General features: G+C 31.6%; 1 protein-coding gene across 2 annotated transcripts; it reads right to left on the bottom strand.

Annotated features, from left to right (window-relative positions):
* Positions 1 to 3,278: 3,278 nt before the first annotated feature.
* Positions 3,279 to 11,414, bottom strand: LOC109008355 (receptor-like protein 56). Of its 2 annotated transcripts, XM_035691832.1 has the most exons (9): positions 11,070 to 11,414; positions 10,922 to 11,033; positions 10,336 to 10,494; positions 10,151 to 10,225; positions 9,906 to 10,067; positions 7,583 to 7,738; positions 7,347 to 7,505; positions 6,815 to 6,889; positions 3,279 to 6,096 (listed from the first exon to the last, which is right to left on the bottom strand). In XM_035691832.1, the coding sequence occupies exons 1-9, from the start codon at positions 11,379 to 11,381 to the stop codon at positions 3,875 to 3,877; spliced, it is 3,432 nt and encodes a 1,143-aa protein (XP_035547725.1). In that variant the 5' UTR covers positions 11,382 to 11,414; the 3' UTR covers positions 3,279 to 3,874. The 2 variants fall into 2 exon arrangements, with proteins under 2 accessions (XP_035547725.1, XP_035547724.1); XM_035691831.1 differs by having other exon boundaries at positions 10,922 to 11,414.
* Between the last annotated feature and the right edge of the window lie 1,140 nt (positions 11,415 to 12,554).

Genomic DNA, 12,554 nt, shown 5'->3' with positions numbered 1-12,554 from the left:
GTAAAACTAAAATATTTTGATAATCCTTTTAGTGATTTGCATTGCCACTGACAACATTTTTTTATGCCCCTATAGGACAACACTACGAAGGCTTTCCATCAGGACTTCAGTGCTTTTTGATTGGTAGATGCCACGAGACAAATTTGTACCTGGGATTTTATATTGTAATCTTGGGATATTATTGAACTTGTTTTTGTATTGACATGTTTAGATCATTAATTGTAATCTTGGGATTGTATTGAACTTGTTTTTGTAATTGTCATTTTTGTAACTCTTTGTTGATGCAATATCATAATCGTAATCATGTTATTAATTGGATTTGGATTGAGATTACCTAGTACTACACAACCACACAAGATTACATGAAATTACATTAACTTCAAAGATTACATATTGTCTTAGAATTTCCCAAAAAATAAGCCTAAACAAAGTACCCATGACATTGAAATTACTAAAACTACAATGACTCTCTCAACATTTCTCTTGCACCTCTCAATCTCTATTTCTAGTCGATGTCGAGTTGTTTGGACATCCATTGCTAGTTGTATCTTTTGAATCTCGATTTTTAAACTGTTGATTCTCTTCTCGCCGTATGGTAGTATTTTCGGGTCATATCAACAAAAATATATGCAAGAATGTCTAGCCTACAAAATCAGCCAACACATTAGCAAACAAGGATTACCATTCACTTTTTAGCAAACAAGATTTAAGTTTGAGATACCTCAAAGTTTTGGCAACTGAAAAATCGACGTCCGTCATTATGCTCCCTATGCGCAGTTCGTCTACATGCTTTAATACCGCAAAAGTATATTGGGTATTCATTTTGGCAAGAGTTCTGAGTGTGAGATATTGCTAGTGCTACTATGTGCTTCCGACATTGTAGAATATCTAGCCTTGTGCAGGAAGATGTATTGTTCTATTGTTCTATAAGGCCCCTACAAAAGTAGCAGAGGCATCAACTATAAGACAGGTAGAATATTTTCATTGATACAAAATAATTATATCAACGCCTCTAAATCAAGATAGAAATTACAAAGTTATCTTAATTGTCACAATAATGCTTTCCTTAGAAGTTACAGGCAACCACCTAGCTAGAATTGTAGCACCTATGACCTTATCAACATTTCTCATGGAAAAACAAATACAAAGTAGATACAATAAAATGGCAAAGCAGCCTAGCTAGGATGTATATAGCCGACTACAGACATCCTCCTAGACCAGGTCATGAGAACGTTTGAGATTTCATTTGAGATTTCTTTACACCAGGTCATCACATAGACTATCAAACATTCTCCTACAACTTATTGCATTACATTGTACATCGAGAGACCATTCCATTTCTATTTTCAGTTTTCACAAACATTTTTACAAACATGTCAACTGCAATCCCTTGTTTCACAAATTTCGCCACCATTCCATTTCCATTCCCTTTCTTAGTACAATAAGTAACGATCATAATAATACTACTGCAACATAGCTCATAAGGAAAAAAAAATCCAGACAAACAAAAAAAAAATGTAATATCACGTTCGGCCTCCCGTGTAGGGGAAACTGACTGAGAAAGAAAAAAAAATAAAACGAAGACCTTGGAGATTTTGTCGGAGAGATGGCCGAGAGGGGACCACGAACTGGTGGGGCTCGAACTGGTGGGGTTGGGGATGGTGAAATGGTGGGTCTGGGGAGGGCGAAGTCGATGGGTCTAGGGAGGGAAAAAAAACTGTGGTCGGAGATGAGGTTAGAGATGGAGGGAGGGAAGATGAGGTCAGAGAGGAGCTTGGTTGATGAAGAGGCTGAAAGGGGTCGATGGGCAAGAAGGAGAGAGTGCGTGGGAGGAGATTGAGTTCCAAATGTGTAGGCCAAACGGGGTCGATGGGCGAAGTCGTTTGTGTTTTAAAATAAACAAATTGTTGCAAACGTGTAGGCCACATCGAGCGGGATCCAATAATGGGACTTAAGAGCGGGGCAACTAGCATTTCCCTTGTGCATATATACATGATGACCATGGAAACTAATAAGATATATAAATATATATATCTCAGCGGTCGGCTGAGCGCATTTCTTTGGCCTTAACCTCTTGTTTTGTATTGTTTTCTGCTTCATTTTGGTTCTCAGCCCCAAGATTTGAATAATTAACAGATCAAGGAATAGAATAGGCTAGCTGTAGATGTGTTTCAAGCCTGGAAGCATATATTAATCAGGGATGCATGGCTCAAAGACTCTTTCTTCACCATTATATGCCACGAGCCTCTCACGGAATAAATTGGTGGAAATGTTTTTTTCCTAAAAAGGATAGGCTTTTTCCCACGAGTGTCACTCACGAAAAAAAAACATAATTTATTAGTGTAATTAGTATTGGACCTATGTACAACACAAAAACCTTAATTTCTTATTTGGATTCATTCCAACGCAACTGGATGATTGATTCTTGTGGATATAATTAGTTAAGTCTTGATACCATAAAACAAAGGGTACTCTAAAGTTGCAAATATTAAAAATCCTGAAGATATTGACATGCAGATGTCCATGCACGTTCATTTCTTTCTAAATATTGATTTAGCTGTTATGATGACATGCCATGCACGACCTAATTTTTCTTGCAAATATTTTTAATTGCAAGGAAAATAAACTTGTTGGTAATAAAACTATTTGCAACAAGAAATATTGTAGTTGTTAATATCAAGCAGTTTGCAACTAAAGTCTAGATGCTGTCACTGAATATAAAATCCAACGAAAATCTTTGGTTGCTAATACCTTAAAAAAACTAGCTTGCAATTAACTTTTTAGTATTTGTCACATAAACTTTTATTGCAACTTAATTCAATGTTTATTTGTGGGAACAAATTTCGTTGGAAATAATCATATTTCATTCTAACTATTAAATTATTTACATGGAGTTAATTTTCCTTGGAAAAACTAGGCATTTTTTATTGCAAATGAAGTTTCTTTTGCAAGGATAAAAAATATCATTGCAAATACCCATTATTTAAAATGAAATTATCATGGTTGTAAAAAACTTCATTGTAAATGATCATATCTCTAGCTTGTAGTGAAAGCAGACAATCCTTCACCAAGAGGTTTGGGATTAGGTTCAAGATGGATTGGTTCGAATAGAGATTTAGGCTCAGTTAGGTCAATTACCTCGAACAACCTCAATCGTGACAAGTTTGGTCACCATTTTTTCCGTCACCAAATTAATGGGATTGCTTCAAATGACTATTTATAAAGAAAAATATTTCTTGTTACTAAAAACACTATCCATCATCAAATAGAATGAAAAGTGCAACTGAACACCAAGTTTCATATTTGATCACAATAAATAATGTTCATAATAAAATGAATACACAAGAAGCTGTCTCACTATCGTGGCATTTCCATGCATGGAAAATCCATCTAATGACATATTGAAGACCTTTTTAAGAAAATAAAAAATATAATAGTAACTTGAGTATATAACTAGATCCTCAATTAAATTGGAGCATTTTATTCCCAATAAGGATTAATATAAAGATGACTACTCACACCGAAAAAGAACGTGGCTTAAGATACCAAGAACTATGTAAGGAAAACCCTCGATTTATTTCATACAATTTTGTGCTACTTTCATTTGAACATTGTGTTGTTGTTGGATATGACTCATATATTCGGCACAACTTCCAAATTTTTTTTAATTTATACTTGATTTATTTAATCCCGATTTACATAGAATGAAGAATTCCCAAATATGGAAAACCATCTCCATAATCAAATAGAACAATAAGTTTAAGGGAACATCTCTTTCATATTTATGTCCAATAACTAATTATTCAAAACCAAATTCATAGATAACTGACCATTATTACTATCATTAACGTTGTCGAAAGAAAATCAATTTATCTTAATTACATACACAATTTGACAACCTTTTTGAGGTATCAAAAGCAAAATAATAACAGGAGTATATAAGATCTTCCATTAAGTTGGAGCATCTTTGTAGCCAATAAGGGTTAATATAAAGAAGACTTATAACACTAAAGAAGAAAATGATATAAGATACTGAGAAGCTTGTATGGAATACCAATGGATCTACTTCATACCATTTTTCGTCACTTTCATTTGAAGATTGGGTTGGTGTTGGATCTGACTCCTTTACTTTGGCACAACTTTTATCTAGTGGTGGTCCGCAAAGAAATAGGTTTCCTTCATAACTACTTTTCTCAAATGTTCCAAATTGTGCTTTCATATCTGGAACTTTACCTGATAGGTTGTTGTTGGCCACATTGAATACCTCAAGAAAGGTTAGATCAATCAATGCTGAAGGAATTTCTCCACTCAAACTATTATGAGAGAGGTCTAGACTTTCCAAGAGAGCCAATTCCGAGAATGTAGTTGGAATTTTACCAGTCAGGTGATTATAAGATAAGTTTAGTGCACGCAATGAAGATATTTGGCCTAACGCAGGTGGGATGCCACCTGTTAGGTTGTTGCATGAGAAATCCAATCCAGACATGTAACCGAGAGGAGAACCCTTATAAGAATTATGCCTATATTTAGTTACAAACTCAATCTGTACTTCTGCATCAAAATATTCACTATCATAGATAGAGTCAGGAAACTTTCTTGAGAAACCTTTATATGTGTAAGTTAGCGAAATTATCGATCCAAATAAACTAGATTCTTCACGAGAATAGCTAAAATTGGCTGCTCTGAGATTCCCAAAATATATCTTGTAGAGGCATTGTGGTATGGTCCCGAAAAAAGCATTCTTGGAAAGATCCATTATGTTTATCATCTTTAACAAACACAACTGATTCGGAATTATACCAGTGAAATGATTGCCACTCAACAAAAGTACTTGTAACCGTTGAAGTTCTTTGATTTCAATAGAGATGCTGCCTGTAAATTTGTTATCTCTAATATCCAAAGTCAAAAGAGATGAGGAATTGAATAGAACTTTCGGTATTGATCCTGTGAATTTGTTCCCTTGCAAATATAGGTGTTCCAGATTTGGTAGATTCAAACAAAAGGATAACGATCCCTTAAATAAGTTATGAGAAAGGTCTAAAGTACCTGTGATACTTAGTTCACATGGGATCCGACCATAAAAATCATTGTTAGCCATAACAAGAGCCATCACGTTTGACGTGTTCCCAAGCCATCGGGGGATTGTACCTGAAATTTTGTTGTTGCTGATATCTAAATAGAATAGGCTGCCAACAGTTGAATTAGGAACCAATGTGATACTTGTGAATTGATTATTATTCATTTGCAGAAATCTCTTGTTTGTCCCAATGAAAATTGCACCGTTGAAGCTGTTATAAGCAAAGTTTAAAAATTCCAATGACAAGCAATCTGTATTTAATCCTCTTGGAACCCCGCCTGAGAAATGATTGAAAGACAAATCTAATACCTCCAAATAAAGCATGCCACTAATTGAGGAAGGAAGATTACCTTCAAGATTATTATTGGAAAGATTTAGATATACTAAATTTGGAAAAGTCATGCCAATGTTTTCTTGAAGTTTTCCTTCCAAGTGATTGGTCGAGACATCCATCCAGTTAATATGCGTGTGGATCAATGATGGTATATATAACTGACCCATAAAAGAGTTATTTCGAAGATCTAGCACGTGTAATCTTGTATTGTTTTCAACCAACCAATTCGGAAAGCTTCCGTTCAACTTACTATGAGAAAGATCAACTACATCCAATTCATGCTGGACAAGAAGAAATTTCGGAATACTGTCGGTGAGCTTGTTCAGATTACAGTTGGACAATTCAATGATCTTCAGCTGAAACAATGGGGACCAACCCATGGAACCTTCAGTTTCTATTTCAACTTTATTGTTTTGGCTGTTGAATCTAAGAACCTCAAGCTTAGAGTAATTGGCAAATAAGTTGAATGAGAATATGCCCACAAACTGGTTATAACTAAAATCAATGTACTCGAGACTTGTTCCGCTGGCTTCTACATATGATGATGAAGCATTTCCATTGAATTGGTTATCGGAAATATCTAACACCACAAGAGATGTCATATTGTTTAGGCATGGAGGTAGGATCCCCTCAAAGTAATTGTCAGATAGATCTAACACTTCAAGCTTCTTCAATGTACAAAATTCTGTCAAAACAAATAGCATCAAAATTGATTATGCTCTACTCTAACAGTTGGTCAGACCAATCACATTTATGTTCAATTTAAAAAAATGGTCAATTCATAAGTAATTATAGATCATTAGGGTAATGCTAATAAAGTGTAAAGGCCTGTGCAAAAGTAGTTTCCCAACAAATTGAGAAATGATTCCCAAGTACAAATTTGCACTGGTATCCAAATTAATTCTCTAACTTGCTTAGATTGGCCAATTCTACAAGAGACATGGTGTCAAGTTTACCAACTAACTCTATAAAGATGAACTGCTTATGTTTTTCGCCTACCAATTAATTACCATGCACTATTTTGATACTTATTCTTGGACGTTGACTTATTCCCCCACCCCCGTTTATATATATATATATAAGACTTATAAGTGTAAGACTGAACATAATTACTTTTTTAGTATCAATTATACATTTGTAAAAAAATCACAATTGATTTTATAACAAATATATATGTCTAAAGAGGCAAAAGTATTCTTAATATTAACCCTAATCATCTCCAATTAAATGAAAGTTGATAATTTCATCTTTTTATGTGTATATTCTTGTTAAAACAATGGGTACTTGACAATGGAATTTCGAATTAAGGTCATAGTTACATTGTGTTCTTCATGTGTAGTGGATGCAAAAGATCTATAGAATACTAATTCTTCATGTCATCAGATGAGATAACTCTTTCTTACCTTGGATTGCTAGTCGTCCACCAAAATGATTACCTTGCAAGATAAGAACCTCCAAGTTTGTTAAATTTGCTACCTCTGCATAACAGTAAATTAAAAATTGATCTCATTTTAATTATATCATAATAGAACTTGTTGTTATAACATATTTCATGCTGCCATTGCACAACCCCGTACAATCACCAATGAGTATCATCACTGCCTTAACGTCAAGAATGATTTAGATTTAGATTATCAAATCAATGTGATGATTTCAATTTTTTTTTTGTTTTTGTTTCTAAGTTCATGTGAAATTCAAGTTTAAAATCTTGTCCAAATCTAAATAATGTTGACATTTGATTCCAAGCGGTACATACAGATGTAATTCACTTGTATCTCAAAGCCTACGAATTTATGCATTAAAATTATTGTTCAAATGCCAAAGAGAGAGATTAATTCTGGTAATGCTTTTTTTTTTTAATTAACATGCATGCTATATATGTCACATGTTATATACATGTAACCTAACAAATGATGTCCTAAAAAATCAACATACCTTTGGTTGGAAAGTATCCCGTCAACTCATTGTTAGCAAGATTGAGACTTTTAAGAGATTTGACTGCAGCAATTGATTGTAGAAAACTAGTGTCGTTGAGGCCATTGTAACTAAGATCTAATATCTCCAGGTTTTCCAATCTTGATAACATTTTCCAACCTGTAGTTAATTTATTAATTTATGTTATTATCAATACATATATGGTCTAAATGAATTATCATGATCAATAATATTACCTTCACCTCCTCCTTGTATTCTATTAAACGCAAGACTCAATGACGTAAGAGATGTAAGCCCACTTAGAGATGGTATGATGCTGTCATTAAAGCCATTCCCATCAAGATTCAATGTCTTCAGATTTCTCAATACGGAGAGCCTTTCGAAAGTACCACCTTGCAAGAAAATTATTGGAAGACACAACACAACAAGAATTAAAAAGAAAGAAAGAAAGAAAAATAAAATATTAAAAGAAGCTTTCCACTCACATCATTTCAAAATAACTTTTATCTGTCCTTCAACAGGATTAAATACACGTGTAAGAATACTTCTAAAAATATTGATAATTAAAGCGACGTGCACCAGCTAGCATGGCTCAAAAACACCCCTAGCTAAGGGTTAACCCATGCGAATCTCAAAAGCGGCACACAAGTACTGTTTAATTAGTAATACAGTTCGGATATAAAAACCATTTTATCTAATTTTATTATTATAATTTTCATAAATTTTTATATTAAATATAATAAAAATTTAATTTTTTTAAATTTTAAAATAATAAAAATATTAAAAAAAATTGAATAATATTTTATTTAATTTTTAATTTTTATTTAAAATTATCTTATCATATCTCATTTAAACCGAACATGCACTCTATGCATTAAAAGTATTGTTCAAATGCCAACGAGAAGGATTAATAACATGCTGAAAAATCGACATATACACCAGCTTTGATTTGACTGCAGCTAATAAATGCATGAAAAAATTGATTATAGAAAAAAGAAATTTATATATGAGATTATAAATTGATTATACATATAGAAAAATATTTACCGCTAATTTCTATCGTTAGCGTTTATCATTGTAAGTTTTTTATTTTTTATTATTATTTTTTTTACTTAATGATTAAGTATATATATTTGAATAATATTATAAATTTTTTTATTTTTTAAATATATTAAAATATGTTAAAAAAATACTTGTAAAAAAATATTAAAAAAAAAAACTCATTTCAAACGCAATAACGAGAGCTCCAGCAGGAGCTCCCAAATGTGGGAGTAGCACCACTCTACATACATAAATACATATATATATATATATATATATATATATATATATATAATGAAAAATACTATTTCTACATAAAGTTTCTATTGAAAATTTCTAATGAATTGTATTTTATTTTATTTTTTTAATTTTTTTACTTAGTAATTAGTAATTAAAGAAGTATTTTTAAATGAATTTATGATTTTTTTTTATTTTTAAAAAATATATAAATACTTTAAAAAAATGAAAGCAAAAAAGACAAAAATCATCATATAACTAGAGCTGAGAGTGATTAATTTCCAACGCGATACATCACATAGATATGCTAGTTCTACATAACATTAAAAAAATGATAACATATTTCATGCTGCCATTAGTATCAGTACTCGTGAGCATCTTCATTGCCTTAACGTCAATGATTTAGAATTAGATTATCAAATTAATGATTTCAAATTCTTTTGTTATTAAGCTAATATGAAATTCAAGTTTAAAATGTTGTCCAAACCTAAATAATTTTGGTATTTGATTCAATTTGATTCAATATGTAGTTAATTTTAACCGCAATAATTTTCCAATAAGGATTTGACCGCAATAATTGATTGAAACTAATTAGTGTCGTTTAAAGAATTTTAATTAAGATCTAATACTAATTTTCAAGTTCTCTAATCATGCATGACAACATTTTCCAATATGTAGTTAATTTATTTTATTATGAAATAAAGAAAAAAAAATCATATAAGAATGTATTTATAAGACTTATAAACTAAATATGCAAGATTCAGACTTTTATTCATAATAAAGAATTGAAAATTAATAATCATGAATATATATATTTATATATATATATATATGAGAGTGAAAAAAAATAATGACAAATTAAACAAAGTAATGATCAGGACTAGTGCTGCATGTAATTGAATAGTTTGGAGAACACGTAGATTTAAAGAAATCCAATATAAAGGCTAAAAAGGCTTATAACACGTCAATATTCATCTCTAGAACAATTAGTTTAATTACATGCAGAAAAATCCCAATCAAAGCTAGAGCTTATTATATATATGTGATCAACTAAAATCACAAGTACAAAAACACTTAAACTCGTAAGTACTATTAATTAGGGACAAATTTATATACGAGAGTATAATACCCAAAACCACCGCGTGATCGATATTCGAGACTCATCAGTACCTTTGAGTTTGGGTATGAAAGTGATCCATTCAGAAACGGTATAAATTAAAATGACTAAAAGCAATTAGTATAGGACCAACAATTAATAATATAATAGTACAATATAATTACCTTCAACATTTACTCCTCCATCTGCCCAAAACGAATTCCCTGAAAGACTTAATGTCATAAGGGATGTAAGGTTACTTAGAGATGGTATGATGCTGTAGCCAAACAAATTCCTATCGAGGATCAATGTCTCCAAGTTTCTCAGTACCGCTAGCCTTTCGAAACCTGCAAATTAAATTAAGAAAATAACTTTTTTCATTGTCCTTTTTTAAAACAAAATAAATTTATCAATTAAAGCTCGCACTTGCCTTGATTTGGGAGGCTACCATTATAGCCATTGGAGCTGATATCCAGCGCGTTCAAATTTCTCAACGTAACTAATTCTACATTAATAATCCAAGTTGACGATAAAGTATAAGATTATTAGATATGTAAGTGAATGCTCTGATTTAAAATATATAATTAGATAGAAAAGATCACTTTAATTACGTACCTTGTGCTGGAAAGTATCCCTCCAAGTAATTCCCAGTAAGATTTAAAGTCTTGAGTGAAGTGATAGCACCCAGAGATTGTAGAATGCTATTGTCATCAAACGAGTTCTGACCAAGGTTTAAAATTTCCAGATTCCTTAAGGTTGAAAGCTTTTCAAATCCTGAAAAATATAACTTAAGAAATTGATAGAGTACTTTATAGATTGCGTGAATATTAATCTATATATATCTATATAATTTGCATACACCCTAAATACAAATTTATATCTCCTGGCCGCCTATTGAAAGTGAAACATGTGCTTTAATTTAACGTTAGCTTGGCTACTTACAAAATTACAATTTGTAAAATTACAGAAGTATTTATAATCAAAGACCTTTTATATAATATAAAACTAGTATGTGTTTCGAACGAAAATAACAACTTAATTAGGTAATTTTAGAATTTTTAGTTGAAATAATTCAAACTTTTCCAAAAAGGATATACAAAGGCATTATCACAAATAAGATTAAAATTAAAAGTAATAGACACAATATGTAAATTTCAGAATATTATATATTAAAACTCCTCATTCCTCACAACATACGTACCTTCATCTGGTATGCAACCATGGATTGCATTAAGGGATAGATCAAGGCTTCTTAACTCCTTGAAAGGCTCTAATAGAGACACATTTAACAACCATGAACGTTTTTCATCATATTTCTCCATTTTGTAATAATAATAATCATCATCATAGTTATAATTAGGATCCTGCATTAAATTGTCGAGGGACAGTTCTATCAGATGACCTGTGGTGGAGTTGCACGTGACCCGCTCCCAATCACAACAATCATTCTTCTCATGGTCGACCCATGAAGGAAGATAATCATAGGCTGAATTATAAGCTCCCAGTGACGGAATGGATATGATAAGAAATGACTTCAAGTGAAGCAGACCAGCTCTCTCTTCCTCCAAGCAACCCATGTACTCACGAGTTTGGACAAAAACCACTAAAACCCAAAGCAAAGCCTTCATTGAGAAATAATATTGTAAGACACCCATATTCATTTCTATCTAAAATCTGCTTGTTTTGGCTGTTCTATTGTGAGTATCGTGGCTTTCCACAACTCGAATATATATAAGAAAAATGGAACACGGGACTTAATTAAGAGTGTGTTAGAGTGGCTGAAATTGAAAGTTAGGAGCTATATTGACTTAAGACTAATTAATAATTAGACCCATATCTTACGCATGCATGCAGTAGTGGAGATCACTAGTGCCTTAACTTCCACGTTTAGACCCATATGGGTTGTCATTTTCCACATTGATGTTAAGACATAACTATAAATAATAAATCCACATATTTCATGAGCTGAACATTTTGAGATAAGTGATGATTTCATATGGTATTATAGTAGATGTCTTGAAATTTTTGAAACAAATAGTGATTTTATATAATATCAGAGTAAAGGTTTTGAGTTTAAATTCTAACTGTACACTTCATTATTCATTTAGTTAAATGTTTCACATCGTGATTTTACAATTGAAAAATAGTACTGCACCTTTACTTTGGTAGATTTCTTTTTTGTAAGAATGACAAACAAACTGATCAATAATTTTTTTTGTAGTGAGAGGCCGATGTTAGAGAAGACTTTGAATGTTCCTTTAATTTCCACGTTCACATGGATAGGTTTTAATTAGTTTTCATGTGCACGGATTGTGACTTGGTCTATAATCCAAGCACTAGCATTTCGAGTTTACGTACCAACCCTACCCAAAAAATAATTGATCCGAGAATGATGGCCATTAAGTCCCTCAAATTGCAGTACTGATAATCAGATCAACATGCAATTTCATGCAACTAAACTTTTTCAAACTTTTTCACAAACAATTTCATCTCAAATTTCTAAACAAAATATAGTATACATTAATTTAATTTTTTCAAATTTTAAAACAAAAATAATATTAAAAATGATAACAACTTTCACAAAAAAGGAAAAAAAACTTTCACAATATCATGACCATATTCGCTTGATTCACATCGTCATTTTGTATTTTAAAATATTAAATTAGAGTGGACCCTTTCAAAACAATATGTAATCAAATGGTCTTCGTACATATATTATATTATATCATTTTTTTAAAATTTATGATTGTATTTAGACTTTGGACCAATTAAGTAACATTATGACTCCAAGTACCACTGCATGAGAAACTTTGGGAAAATGGGTTACCGGAGTT

The sequence above is a fragment of the Juglans regia genome, chromosome 7 (genome assembly GCF_001411555.2).
Source record: "Juglans regia cultivar Chandler chromosome 7, Walnut 2.0, whole genome shotgun sequence".
In the NCBI taxonomy this organism is placed as follows: Eukaryota; Viridiplantae; Streptophyta; class Magnoliopsida; order Fagales; family Juglandaceae; genus Juglans; species Juglans regia.
This window is presented reverse-complemented; position numbering and strand designations above follow the sequence as displayed.

Bases quoted from the DNA above. Each gene is read 5' to 3' on its own strand.
- LOC109008355 (XM_035691831.1), bottom strand. From the start codon at position 11,381: ATGAATATGGGTGTCTTACAATATTATTTCTCAATGAAGGCTTTGCTT. The intron at 10,495-10,921 runs GTACGTATGTTG...TATATTTTTCAG, and splicing joins TGGTTGCATACCAGATGAAG to GATTTGAAAAGCTTTCAACC. The intron at 7,506-7,582 runs GTAATATTATTG...AATTAACTACAG, and splicing joins AATACAAGGAGGAGGTGAAG to GTTGGAAAATGTTATCAAGA.